Here is a 13,967-nt window from a genome sequence, read left to right as displayed (position 1 = left end):
TGTGCAGCATACAGGACTATTTTCTGCAAAACTCAAAAGCTTTGACTACATTACTTAGCTGGAAAGGAAGAATAAATTAAATAAAACATTGATAATTAAAGATGAAAATGATGTGAAAAGATGGAGCGATAATGCTAACTAGATAAGGAAACAAAAAACATGAGTATCAAACCCTGACAAACTATGACTCGATATTTTTAATGTCGGCACCAACAACAATGGTCTCTTCTACAGATTACTTAATAGTACCTGTCCTGGGACTTGAGTAGCATGAACTGGTAACTTGCACTTCAGTTATACCAAAAATCTGTCACTACTTTGTTTTTCCGCTCGAGCTACTTAGCTCTTCAAATTGATAAACTGAGGTTCACAAAGAGTGAAAACACAAGGAGGATTGGTAGCTAAATCAGATGGTATATGTGTACCCACAGTTTTTGCAGATTCAAAACCATCTCTGTCAAAGATTTGAACCTGCAAAACCTTCTATCCAAAAACTAAAATCATTTTGTCAAATGAAATGCACTCAAATGGTAAAAGCATTGGAATATTCCAAAGTTCAAACTAATAGGAAACTCCACTAAAATGGAAATATTGAGTTATGATGGATAGAACACCAATTCAAAACTCACTAACTGTGGGGTACCCCAGCTGAGGAGGTTGTTTGCAACACCAACTGAGACAGCTGGTTGCAATTTCCCTCAGCCATAACATCTTTCGTTTTTCCACTTGAGCTACTTAGCTCTTCAAATTGATAAACTGAAGTTCGTCAAGAGTGAAAACACAAGGAGGATTGGTAGCTAAATCAGATGGTATATGTGTAACCACAGTTTTTGCAGATTCAAACCATCTCTGTCAAAGATTTGAACCTGCAAAACATTCTACCAAAAAACTAAAATCATTTTGTCAAATGAAATGCACTCAAATGGTAAAAGCATTGGAATATTCCAAAGTTCAAACTAATAGGAAACACCAATAAAATGGAAATATTGAGTAATGATGGATAGAACACCAATTCAAAACTCACTAACTGTGGAGTACCCCAGCTGAGGAGGTTGTTTGCAACACCGAGACAGCTGGTTGCAATTTCCCTCAGCCATAACATCTTTCTAATTGTCAACCAACAAGGAAAACTTAACAATTAAAAAATGAATTGTCAGGTGCAAGTCCTAGGTAAAACTGACAGAGATGATAACAACACTCAGGCATGACATCAAAGCTTAAGGTCACCTTGCAAAGCTATTTCACCTATTTAAGCATAAATAACATAATTCATTGAACTTACATACAATTCATCTTCATGATAACCAACAATGTTTGATCTAAAAAACTAAACTCCAAACCAAAATTCTTTATAAGCAATTTCTCCTTAAACTGTTCTCTAACATAATTTCACTTTCTCCTAAAGCTACTCACCTGACACAATTTGGATCTATTCCAAAACTGTTCTCCCAGCATATTTTTTGTTTTTCCTAAAACTAATCTCCCAAAATAACATTAATTTCTCCTAAAGATACTCTTAATGCATTTTTTTGTATTTGAGAGGTAAACAATACCTCGGCCATCAAATCTAACCTAAAGATCTGCCAGCAATGTGCAATCAGCAATTTAAGTTCAAATAATCTAACCCATCTAATTTCGGGGATCATCAATGGTCCAAAAAGCATCAGTTTCAAAAACTCTCCTTCTTAAGCAAAGCTTCCAACATTAATTTGGATTCTCTCAAAGTTATCCTCCTAGCATAACTTCAATTGCTCCCAAAGGTACTCTCCCAGCATTTTGTTTACTCGACAGAAAAGTCATCCTTCAATGTGGCATCTAAACCGGAGGTCCCTCCACAACGCAAACTTGCCGATGTAAATACAAACAATAGAACTTGTCGAAAGTTAGGAACCCCTAATGTGTCACAAAAAGCATTTCTTTTGGAGCTCTTCTTCGGACAATATTTGATTTCTTCCGGAGCTATTTCTAAATATTTGTTGTTATTCCCAACATCCTTTCAAACTTTAGTCATAACACCTAAGCGGAAGGTCTGCTAACAATGCAATTTTTTTCAATTCAAAAATAACAATTATGCTATTGTCATATGTGTGTGAAGCAAATGAAGTCGTAATTCGTAAATTGCATAAGTTAACGTCATGTTAGGCCTATTGTAAACGTTGTGCTAATTGCCCGCATGAGAGTTGTCCACAAGTACTTGAAGCATTTATTACAAAGTTTGATTTCATGAATCTTCTAGATGTAGTGCCCAATTTAGACTTTCAAATTGGTTTCGGCACCCTGTTTTTCATTCCTCTTGGAGTTTATGCATCCAAACATCCTTTGTAAATATGTAATGCAAGAATGCTGTAGAGATGAATGTTGGTGAATGAATAATAAAATATAATTAGTTTCTTGAGTGGGTTATGTGTATTTTTCAGATTGTTACTATATGTTCCTTATATGCTCTGTTCTAACTCTTGCCTTGTGTATTGCTCTACCATTCACTCTTATATATATCATTTGTGCACCTATCACACACATGTTTGATGTCATTTTCCCTAACAACTGGCATCAGAGTAAAAGATTGAAGATCTTGGAAAGCCAAGGGTTAGTAACTGTGAGAATTTGTTGCAGCCAAAGTGATGAGAGCAGAAGGTTGGGTCAGATTGAAGGAGATTGAAAATTTAAGGTGAACAATCATGTGTGTATCTTGCAGAGACGGAAGGAGAACTAGTTGTGTCCATATCCTACAAAGGCAGAAGGTGAACAAGTCATACTTAACCTACAGAGACAAAGCAAGCAAGACTGGACTGCTGCTAGAGAGCAGTTCAAGCAATAGGTACCAAAAAATTGGTGAAGAGTTTTCTGAAGGCTTTTATTTGAGTGACATGGAAATAGCAACAGTCAATGATATGGAGAAGTTAAATGGGGCTAACTTTGCCATATAGAAATCCAAATGGAGGACATATTGATTCTGAAGGATCAATATTTGCCAATAGAGGGAATATCAAAGAAACCTACAACAAGGTCAGATAAAGATTGGAAGAAGCTAGATAGAAAGGCCATTGCAACCGTTCATCTATTAATACCTGGCCAAAAATATGTAATTTTATGTTGTTGGAGAGAAAACCACAGAAGAATCATGGAAATAGTTAACTGATTTGTATGAGAAAAACACAACTTCCAATATTGATAAAGAAATTATACAACCTCAAGATGAAGGAAGGTGCTTCGGTAGCAAAGCACTTAAATGAGTTCAATATAATCACCAGCCAACATGCCTCTATCAAAATCATTCTGAATGGTGAGATTAGAGTCATCCTACTAATGTTCTCTATGCCAGACAATAGGGAGAATCTGATTATAGCCATAAGCACTTTTGCAACAGGAACCTTGAAGTTTGCTGATGTTTGCAGCAGCTTAATGAATGAGGAGCTGCGATAAAAATCTATCACAAAAAGTCAGGGAGGAGAAACATTAACTACAATTAACCATGGTAGAAAAATTGGGCGAAGCCATCAAGAGCATTCAAGGTCAAGAGGCTGACCAAAATCAAGAAGGGGCAGGCTGACTTGTTATCATTGTGGAAAGCCAGGCCACATGAAAAAGGAATGTCAAATTTTAAAGCGAGAGCAAAAGGATCAAATATTAAGCAATGCAAATAAGAAATCAGACAGCACAAATGAAGGTGAGACCACAGCTGTAGTTACAGATTATGAGGTTTTATTTATTGTTTTAATGAAAGATGCATGTTTATATTGCTCTAGCTATAGTATTCATTGAATTCTTGATTCTAGGGCATCCCATCATGTAACCCAAAATAAGGATAATGTCATTGTGTATAATCCTAGTAATTACAATAGAGTGCATTTGGGAGACAATCATTTTTGTAATAATGTTCAAGTGGGAGATGTCCAAATCACGAAAAAGGATGGACAAAAATATTTTACTAAGACAAGTTAAGCATGTTCCACAGATGTGTACGAGTCTAATCTCTATGGGACATTTGGATGATGAAGGCTACTCCACAAGTTTTGGGAAAAGTGGTTCGAAAATTAGTAAAGGGACATTGTTGGTGGCTAGAGGATCCAAGACAGGAACATTGTATACATTAACTTTTAAGTGCAATAGCAGAGAAATCAGATGTTGCTGCTGCAAAAGAGAAAATTTCAGCAGCTTTGTGGCATAAGCACTTGGGCCATAGTTGTGGGAAGGGCCTAAAAATCTTCATAGACAAATATTTGCTGCCAAGTTTGAAATCTTATAGCCCTGATCTTTGTGAGCATTGTATTTATGGTAAGCAGCGAAGGATTTCATTTCTTAGAGGTGGTCATGATAGGAAAACAAATTTATTAGAATTGATACATTTTGATGTATATGGGCCAGTAAACATTAGATCTTTAGGAGGGGTCTCATACTTCGTCATATTTATAGACGATACATCTAGGAAGGTTTGGGCTTACCCTATGAAAAGTAAAGATGAAGTATTCAAGATATTTCAGAAGTTTCATGTTGCTTTTGAAAGAGAGACTAATAAATTGCTTAAGTGTTTGAGAACAAACAATGGTGAAGAATATTGTTCTAATGAATTCAAGGAGTATTGTAATAGGTTTTGTATAAAGCATGACAAAACAATACTACTTACTCCTCAGTAAAACAAGATTGCTGAAAGAATGAATCGCATTATCATGGAGAAGAAGAGTAGTAAGTTGTCAAAATCCAGATTGGAAAAACATTTTTGGGTAGAACCATTAAGGACAGCTTGCTTCCTCATTAATCAATCTCCTACTACAGCCTTAGATGGTGGCATTCCTGAAGAAGTTCAGACTGGTGAGAAGGTAAATTGTTCTCGCTTGAAAGTCTTTGGATGTGAAGCATTTGTGCATATTCCCAAAGAGAGTAGAACTACGTTAGATGATAAATCCAGGAAATGCATTTTCTTGGGATGTGCAAATGGTGAATTTGGTTATCATTTATGGGATCCAGTCAACATAAGATTGTTAGATGCAGGAATGTTATATTTAATGAGTCAAAGATGTTAAATAGGATCGCACGGAATTCGGAGGTAAAGAATGTTGTTGATAGGGTTGAAGAAGACCAAGAAAATATCCCACCAATGCAAGAAATTGGGCAGCAAATCCAAGAGTATGATGGACAACAAGAGGAGAATGAGGAACGGCGACAAGAAATCTTGCAAGAGCCCTTCCAAGCAATTCAACCTAAACAACAATTGGTTTGCAGATCTACTAGACGTCATAAGCCTTCACAAAAGTATGTCTTCAGATTATATCTTGTTAACTGGTGAAGGTGAACCTACTGATTTTCAAGAAACTTGTGAAAATGAGCATAGTAAAGAATGGAAGAAAGTGGTGGAGGAAGAAATGGACTCTTTGCCGAAAAATAGAACTTGGGAGTTCATAAAGCTTCCAAAAGGAAGAAGAGCTGTACAAAACCAATGGGTATACAAGATCAAGCATGAGGGTGACGAGAAAAAAAAAAGATACAAAGCAAGGTTGGTGGTGAAAGAATTTGCTCAAAAAGAAGGTACAGACTTTACTGAAATTTTTTCTCATTATAATTATGCTTCTGGCTAAGATTTTGTGTGATTAGCATCAACATTTCAGATCATACTCAATGATCCATCATTAGGATGAGAGAGCTAAGAATGATTTCTTCACATTCTTAGCTATCTCATCCTAATGAACACAATCTTATCCAAAAGCATAAATATAATATCATGGATTCTGGAAATTTGTTATTGATAATTTTGTCACATGTTAAAATGTCACCCATTAGAATTATTCTTGATCTTATTGTTTCTCTAAACTTGGAATGTGAACAAAAAGATGTATATAGACTCTTTCTTCATGATGAATTGGAGGAATAGATTTATATGGAGGCTACAATGATTCCTTGGAGAGTTAGGAAAAAGACAAATATGTGTTATACTGTGATAGTCAGAGTGTCATTCATTTGGCAAAAAATCTAGCATTTCATTCACAGGCCAAGCACATTGATCTGAGGTACCACTGGATCAGGCAATTGTTGGAGGAAGGACAATCACACTTGGAAAAGATTCATACGGATGAAGATCCTGCTGATATGCTCACAAAAATGTTGCCAAGAGCAAAGTATGAGCTATGTAGAGATTTAGTAGGCTTGGGATGACTTGATGTCTACAGTTCTGGTTGCACCCACTTCGTTAGCTTCAAGTGGGAGAATGTTATATGTGTGTGAAGCAAATGAAGTCATAATTCGTACATTCTGTTGGTTAACATCATTTTAGGCCTGTCGTAAATGTCATGTTAACCGCACACATGAGAGTTGTCTGCGAGTGGTTGGAGCATTTATTACAATGTTTGATTTTATGAAGCTTCCAGATGTTAGCACCCAATGCCCAATTTAGACTGTCAAATTGGTTTTGGTGCCCTGTTTTTATTACTCTTAGATTTTATGCATCCAATACATCCTTTGTAAATATGCAATGTAAGAATGTTGTAGAGATGAATGCTGGTGAATAAAGAATAAAATATAATCAGTTTTTGAGTGGGTTCTGTGCATTTTTCGGATTGTCGCTATATGTTTCTTCTATGCTCTGTTCTTACTCTTGCGCTGCTTGTTGTTCTACCATTCACCCTTATTTATAATTTGTGCACCTATCACGTACACTTCTGCTGCCATTTTTTTTCTAACGGCTATATCAAAAGTCACGAATCATCACCTGAACATAAAGTCTAGATTCCTCAAAAAAGGACCTTTCTTATAAAGCTATTCTCATAGCCAATTTCTCCTCTAATACACCTATAAAATTATAATATGAGAGAACAAAAGAAGTATAATCAATAACTTCGCCTGTGCTGTAAGATACAGAGAAGAAAAAAATAGTAACCTGGTCGATGAATGTCAGAAAATCCCCGCAGTGCCTGCAAAGATTTTGACTGTTGTCCTTGTCCATTCCTGCCGCTAAAACGGGCTGTCATGTAGCGTAGTCTGCTTATATTCATGGTCGGCAGCTCACCCTTTAAAACCTCTAAATCTCAACGCAAGGGTTTTAGATCAGCGTTTTCTGACTTAATCCGTGGCATGAAACTGGTTTTTTATTTTGTATTTTGTTTTCGTTTGCGGAGGTAACAAGATATGATATGATATGATAGATTTTAATGACGTCCACGAGACTAAAGTAGTCTATGGGACCCATGCAATCGCCCTCCCGAGTCAGGAGCCAAACTAGTCAGTTGCAAAGTTTTGGTTAACTTGTCTCTTCTTCTCTAAATTTTGATAATCAAATCCGTTGTTCTCTTCACTTGATCTTCCTCAAATAAATAGTTGAAGTCCTTGTTCTGCAGAATTTTTATATAATCAGATCTGATGTCGTTGTAAGCCAAGCATTCCATGACAAAGTGTTGCTCTGTCTCCACTGTTCCCATATTGCAGAATAAACATGTTCTGTCTGCCCACTCTTCCTTTGGAACTTGCCATCTACCAGTTTCACATCGCCGCTGATGTGAACTAGTTCTAATTTGTGCCATCAACATTTTTGCTTTCCAGTTAATAGGTGCCCTTATATAGGCCTTTTCATCATGACTAGAAGTGGGATTAAATTCTTTAATGTAATAAGATTTTTTCCTCCCTATGTGTCTTGTCCACAGAATATTGCGAAATTTTTCATTGACAAACTTTTTTATTTCTTTAATGTTATCCGGGCAAGCTTGGATGTTGATGTCTCATTTTTGCATCCATTTGTCATTTTGTTTCATCCATGCGCTTTTCCGCCTCACAAGTTTTTCCTCTATTACCAACTTGGGCCAACGATGTGTTTCTAGACCTTGGGTTTTCTTTAAATAGCTTAGCATTCGGATCAATGCGACGGCTTCTAATGGAAAGGAACCCACCTCCGCCAAAAGGATTTCATACGGAACTGTGGTCTTGACTTTAAGATTGCATGTGATAAAGTGTTTTTGAATTCTTTCTACTTGCCGTCATTTCTGTTTGGACATACTACCGCCCCACACTTCACATCCGTATAGAATAACTGGAGTGACCAGCAAACCAAACAGAGTTTTCATGGTCGTCCAATCTCATAATTCTGCGTTCCTGCACTTGTTTTGTAAAGAGTATAACGCCTTCCAGCCCCCTTGGATCCTTTTCGATCTACAAGTATCCCAGTTGAGTTTGTTATGAAAATCGATGCCCAAGTATTTGTACTCTTCCACAATCTCAAGGGGGTTATTTTCAAACAGAAACTTGTCATGTATGCCCCTATTCTTCTTTAGTGAGAAGATCATAATTTTGGTTTTGCTAGTGTTAACTTGCATTCATAAGAGACGTGATGCATCATAGTTCCTGCATAACGCATAATGGTTGTAGAGGTGTAGATGAGTGAGAATCTAAATTAAAATCATAGTCATTAAAATCTATCATATCATATCATATCAATCTAAATTAACATTGTGAATGTATTAATTTTTGCCTAAAAATGCACTTGTGATTTGATAGGATTGCTCATATTTTGTTGTTAAATTCTCATCCTATAAATGCACTTGTGATTTGATAGGATGGCTCATATTTTTAATCATTAGCACTGGACAAAAACTAGGATAGAGATATAGATATAGATAGAGATAAATAGCATTATAGAACAATACCAACATAAATATATATGCAGAGGAAAAAAAAAAGATAAATAATATAGAGGAGGAAAAGGAAGAGAGATAAAATAGTAAGATAGAGTGATACCAACATAAGTTGTGTGTGTGAGAGAGAGAATTAAATATAATTATTTTTCTTAATAAAATAAATAGTCAAAATAAAATCATAGTTATAATAAAAAATTAAAATATATTATATTTTAATTAATAAAATTAAGAATTTAATTTTTATATTAAAACTCACATTTCTATAAGAAAAAATGAAATGTATTGAAATATAAAAAATATTTTATAAGTAAAACTAATTGTTTAATTTTACACAATTAGAGAAGATTTATTTAATGTTTTGTATTTCCAATTTTTTCATAAAATTAAGTAATTTTTAATTATGAAATAATATCTATATAATTTAATATGTACATTTGTAAATAATAAATAGATTTAATACATATAAATTTGATGTTGATGAATAAATATGATGTAATAAATAAGAAATAAAATATAACTATTTAATTTTAATACATAGTTTATAAAAAACTTAATAATAATTTATATATTTTTTAGAATTGAATTATTTCTTTTTTTGTGGTTATTTCTTTAGTATTTTTTTTGATATAAAATATAATTATTAATTTAATATTAAAATATATATTTAAGTTTTAAATGTATTTAAACTAAATGATAAATTGTTTAAATAAAAAATATTAATAATAATAAATGATATAATTTATAAATCGTAACACTTATTAGTTATACATATTACAAACACTATTGTAAAATATAATTAAAAAATAATATTTTTTAATTTATTTTTATAAAAGTAAAATAATAGTAAATTTTAATTACTTTTATTAAAAAAAACAAAGTTTTAAAAAAATTAGAAATTCAAATGCAAAGATATAACATATTGAAATTATATTAAAAAGACATTTTTATTTTATATATATATATAGGAGTATAATTTAAACTTATGTATGACATGAAGTTTTAAGAACAAGTTATATCAAATAGTCAAAAATAAATATCAATGTAAAACTAATAATAAATATATTTAAAATAAGAAATTAAAATATTTAATAGATTGTGATAATTAATATTGATTAGACATGTTGTATGAGGTGGAAGATAAAATCATTGAAAAAATAAAATCTTATCAACTTGTCACAAATGTGGAAAAGATAAAGTTTTAATTAATACATTCATTAATGCAAGAGGAAGTTGTTAGGAAAAAATATTTGTATTTTTTGTTGAAGGAAATTAATTTTCTCTCCCACCAAAAATAGTATGGACCAATAGAATGGATGAAAAATGTGATTTATAAAACAATAAAAAAATAAGCAAAAGATATAAACATTTGAAATCTCATATAATCTTTTAAATATTTTGATTTGATTGGTTTGTGTTAATGTCATATTTGCATTGACATGAATGCATAAGTATTCCTGCCTTGGCAGGAACTAAAAATACGCCATCGACAGTAAACATTTTAAGAGAACTCAATGTTTGATAATGTAGAGTAGGAAGTTAAGAATGCTTTCAGGCATAAAATGGGAAAATAATAAATTTTAACATATTTTTTGTAGATAATCTTACGAGTGAGTGAATAATTAATGAGTTCAGACTTTAGTCAATTTTTTTAATGTTGTTTTTGTTTTTAAATAAAATTATAAATAATAAATTTATCAATTTTTTCTTTTTTCTTTTTTTTTTGTTTTATTTATTGATAAACGGCAAAAGCTTTTATATTATATTTAGATGTTAAAAAGATAGTTACAATATTCTTCGTTCAAACGGGTACTAGTAAAAAAAAATGGAATAAGAAAACCTCCAATCTTGCCCAGGACCGAGGTTTGATATTATACAGAGTTTAAAAGGGGCATTCCCTAGTATATTCCTAATTAATGAGATCTTACAATGTCCAATTATTAAATCTAATATTGACAGGAATAACTTTTCTTACAGTATTCAACTTGTCTTCCAAATTCATACTCATGATGCTAGTCGCGACTGCATATACCTCCTAAGATAATCCTTCTACTAACTTGCATATCAAAGACGACCTTTCTTTCCACAAGTATTAGTAGTGTTAGACCAACAAGAGTAAATGAAGAGATCCAACAAGATTGGATAGAACCTTTTCTATAACAAATTTAACACTTTTCTCCTTAGCTATAAGTAGTTTATTATGAGTTGGTAGAATAACATTTGATTTATCAATTTTTAATATCTATGTCTTTTTAATATTTATATGCACTTGTAGTATCCAAATTAGTGAATAATGCATGCAATGTATAATGTACTATATTGGGCAAGATTAAGAGGGATAAAAAATTTCCATTAAAAGATTTCATTGCCACTTTGTTGTTGCTTACTATAGTTGATAGATTTATTTTCTTATATGTTTCTGTCACATTTTGAGCTTAATTTAAATTTGATTGTTCCTACATGAATTGCAATGCGTGGAAGGTAAACTTGCCAATTGATATTACCAATTTCTGAAGTTAATACCAAGATTCTAACATTATTCATACATTTATAAGAAGACCGATATGTGGAGCCTACAATCATCATACAGATATTGCAAAAGTAAAAAATAAATTCATCATGAACTATAATTCTTTTATGAAATAAGATGAACAGGAGTTACATTAATATTGATTGCCCAAGGCAAGCTAAACCTATCAGAATTAGAGCAAAAGCAAGAAGGAAGGAAGGGCCCAAAACATAACCAGTACCCAAATAACGAAGCAGGAGGAAACAAAGAGACAAACTAATACTGTCCAAGATACAGATATGCCAAAAGGCAAGAAAGGAGTAACAAGAACAAAAAAACCTCCAACTAGCATCCAATATGATCAAAATTTGACACTGAAAAAAAACTATCAAACAGGGGACACCAATAAACTGTAACCTTCCTATTTCCAGTACACCATGATGATTTCCACTATATCCTTAGGGTTCTTGGTTTGGAAGTTTCACAGAAATTCAAAAGCACTTTTCTCCCTGCTAGACTTTTCCATATTCAAGATACAAAAATCCAAAGCTTCCAAGTTATTGAGCTCCACTCCCAGTTGAATATAAGAATTGAAGATGCTAAGATAGTTCCTAAGCCAAGCCTTGCTATGGTCTTCTAAGATCCCTCTCCACCTAAGAAGAAAATGGATACTAGCTTCCATTTTTTGCCATTCTTGAAAAAATAAGGTACTCTCTTGAATTAATAGAGAGGGACGCCTAGGAACAATGATCAACTTGAAGCTCCCAGGTGGATGCACCATGTAAAGCTCTAGGAGAGAGATCCTAAGTTCTCATCTATTCCCTGAACAACTTCTTCAAGACCTACACACCAAGTTGGATCAAATACATTATAGAAAAGTCTAATAATTGCCCACTTCTCCACGTTGGCTCTAGCTAGACAACCTATAAAGGAACCTATAATATCACTATTAGTTCTCTAAGAGAAGTCATAATTGAAAACACCTTCCCCTAAGACATGATTAACAACAATCCTAGTCATGTCATTCACAAGATTTAAAAGACGATCCCATCTTTCTGGTTTCACGTTACCTCTAAATGCCATGGTAGGAACCTTAAAGGAATGAAATAAGCTAACATTGGTTTCCATACTAAGACTCTAGCTAAATCAGGCTCAATAGAGCAGGGCAAAATAAGCATCAAGTATCGAGACAAATATAAATAGAATACTAACGATCTCAAAAGAAGGATCTGGAAGAACCGAGAATACTTGACATCATCTATTGATGCTAGCTACAGGAAACCGAATAATGCTGATATATGATGATGCCTATTGTTAAGAAATGATGGAAAATACAGAGGTATAATAAAGAGGTTACAGAAGTTGGGAATAATAAATTAAAATTACAAAAAAGCAGCCAAGAAAAAGATAGGAGCTAGGGATAAAGAAACTTATAGGATTCAAAAATATGTTCCCAAATAGACTTATTAGAATCCTCATTCTTAAACTAATTTCCTTTCATATTTGGAAGTACTATTGTCTTAACTATTTTTATTTTAAATTAAAAAAACTTTTTAAATTATTTTTAAAATTTGTCAAAGTTTTGATTAATCCCTAAAAATTCTTCTCCATCTACCCCTTTGTTTGCTACGAGGGGCAGATGCTCCAAAGTTTATAAATGTTGATATATATATATATATATATATATTTTTTAAGTTATGAAAATATTATATTTGTTTGTATCCTTATTATATAAATTATCCATCAAGGATAATTTACCTAATAAGAATGAGAGTTACATTATATAGTTTTAAGACAACTATTCAATTTTCGATTAAGTTACTTATAATTATAGATTAAGATATTTTCACCATCAAACCCTTATTTGCTAAATGATCTGCCTCTTTATTACCTTCCCAAAAAATATGCAAAATCTAAATATCTTTGAAGAGGTCCAAGAGATTTAGAACTTCTTCCAGTTTAGAGTTTAAAACCCAATTTGGTGTCTCCCTTTTTCTAATGGCTTTTAGGACAATCTACGAATCTCCTTCAATAATAAGTTTTGATATACTTAGTTCCAAAAAAAATTGGATACCTTCTTGAAGGGCTTCTAATTCAGTGAGGTTATTAGTGGTTGATCCTATAGATTTAGCCCTTTTAGCGATCCAATTGCCAAAATCATTATTAATGATGCATCATATTCTAGCAGTACCAAGATTGCCTCTCGAGGCTCCATCAAAATTTTAATTTGGTCCAATCACTAGGGGGTGGAATCCAACTACATTTTTTCCTTGCCTCTTTATTCTTTTTTTTTAATATACATAAGTGGAGGGTTAATTAGTTTTTTCCAACTTTTTTTCTTTAGACCATCCCATTTTGAAAATGATCCTTCCTCTTTCAAGATTTTCCTAAAGTGAGAGTTTAAGGTTTCAACAATACATGTCTCGATTTTATTAGTAATCTCACATATAATCATATCCTAATCGTGAAATATTTTTCTATTCCTTTCTTTCCATACTTCCCAAACAATGATAGATGGACATATATTCCAAAGTTGACCATAGATACAACTATTACTATCAATTGGCCAACCCCTAAGAAGATCATCCAGAGATTTTGGCAAGGGTGCGGTCCAACCCAGCATATGTCAAAGCCATTTCTAACAATAGTGTGTATATGAACAATTATATAATAGATGATCAGTATCTTCACTATCATTCTTACATTATACACATCTTGAAGGGCCCTCAATGCCCATCTTTCTGAGTCTATCAGTAGTTAAAATCCTATTCTGAGAGGAAGTCCACAGAAAGAAGCCTGTCATTGGTAGGCGGGAAGAAACCCAACAAAGTTTAAGGGGAGTATTA

At 32.9% G+C, this 13,967-nt stretch overlaps 1 protein-coding gene across 1 annotated transcript in view; it reads right to left on the bottom strand.

Annotated features, from left to right (window-relative positions):
• Positions 1-7,115, bottom strand: part of LOC149554661 (uncharacterized) — a 184,249-nt gene extending 177,134 nt beyond the window's left edge. Inside the window, exon 1 of the mRNA XM_089828723.1 lies at positions 6,869-7,115. Coding sequence (XP_089684849.1) covers positions 6,869-6,983 — 115 coding nt within the window. The 5' untranslated portion in view covers positions 6,984-7,115. The remainder of the gene's footprint in view (positions 1-6,868) is intronic.
• Positions 7,116-13,967: the final 6,852 nt, after the last annotated feature.

This window comes from Cupressus sempervirens, chromosome 5 (genome assembly GCF_028749045.1).
Source record: "Cupressus sempervirens isolate cs-2001-9-10 chromosome 5, ASM2874904v1, whole genome shotgun sequence".
Lineage (NCBI taxonomy): Eukaryota > Viridiplantae > Streptophyta > Pinopsida > Cupressales > Cupressaceae > Cupressus > Cupressus sempervirens.
Note: the sequence above shows the minus strand (reverse complement) of the source record. Positions and strands in the feature narration are given on the sequence as shown.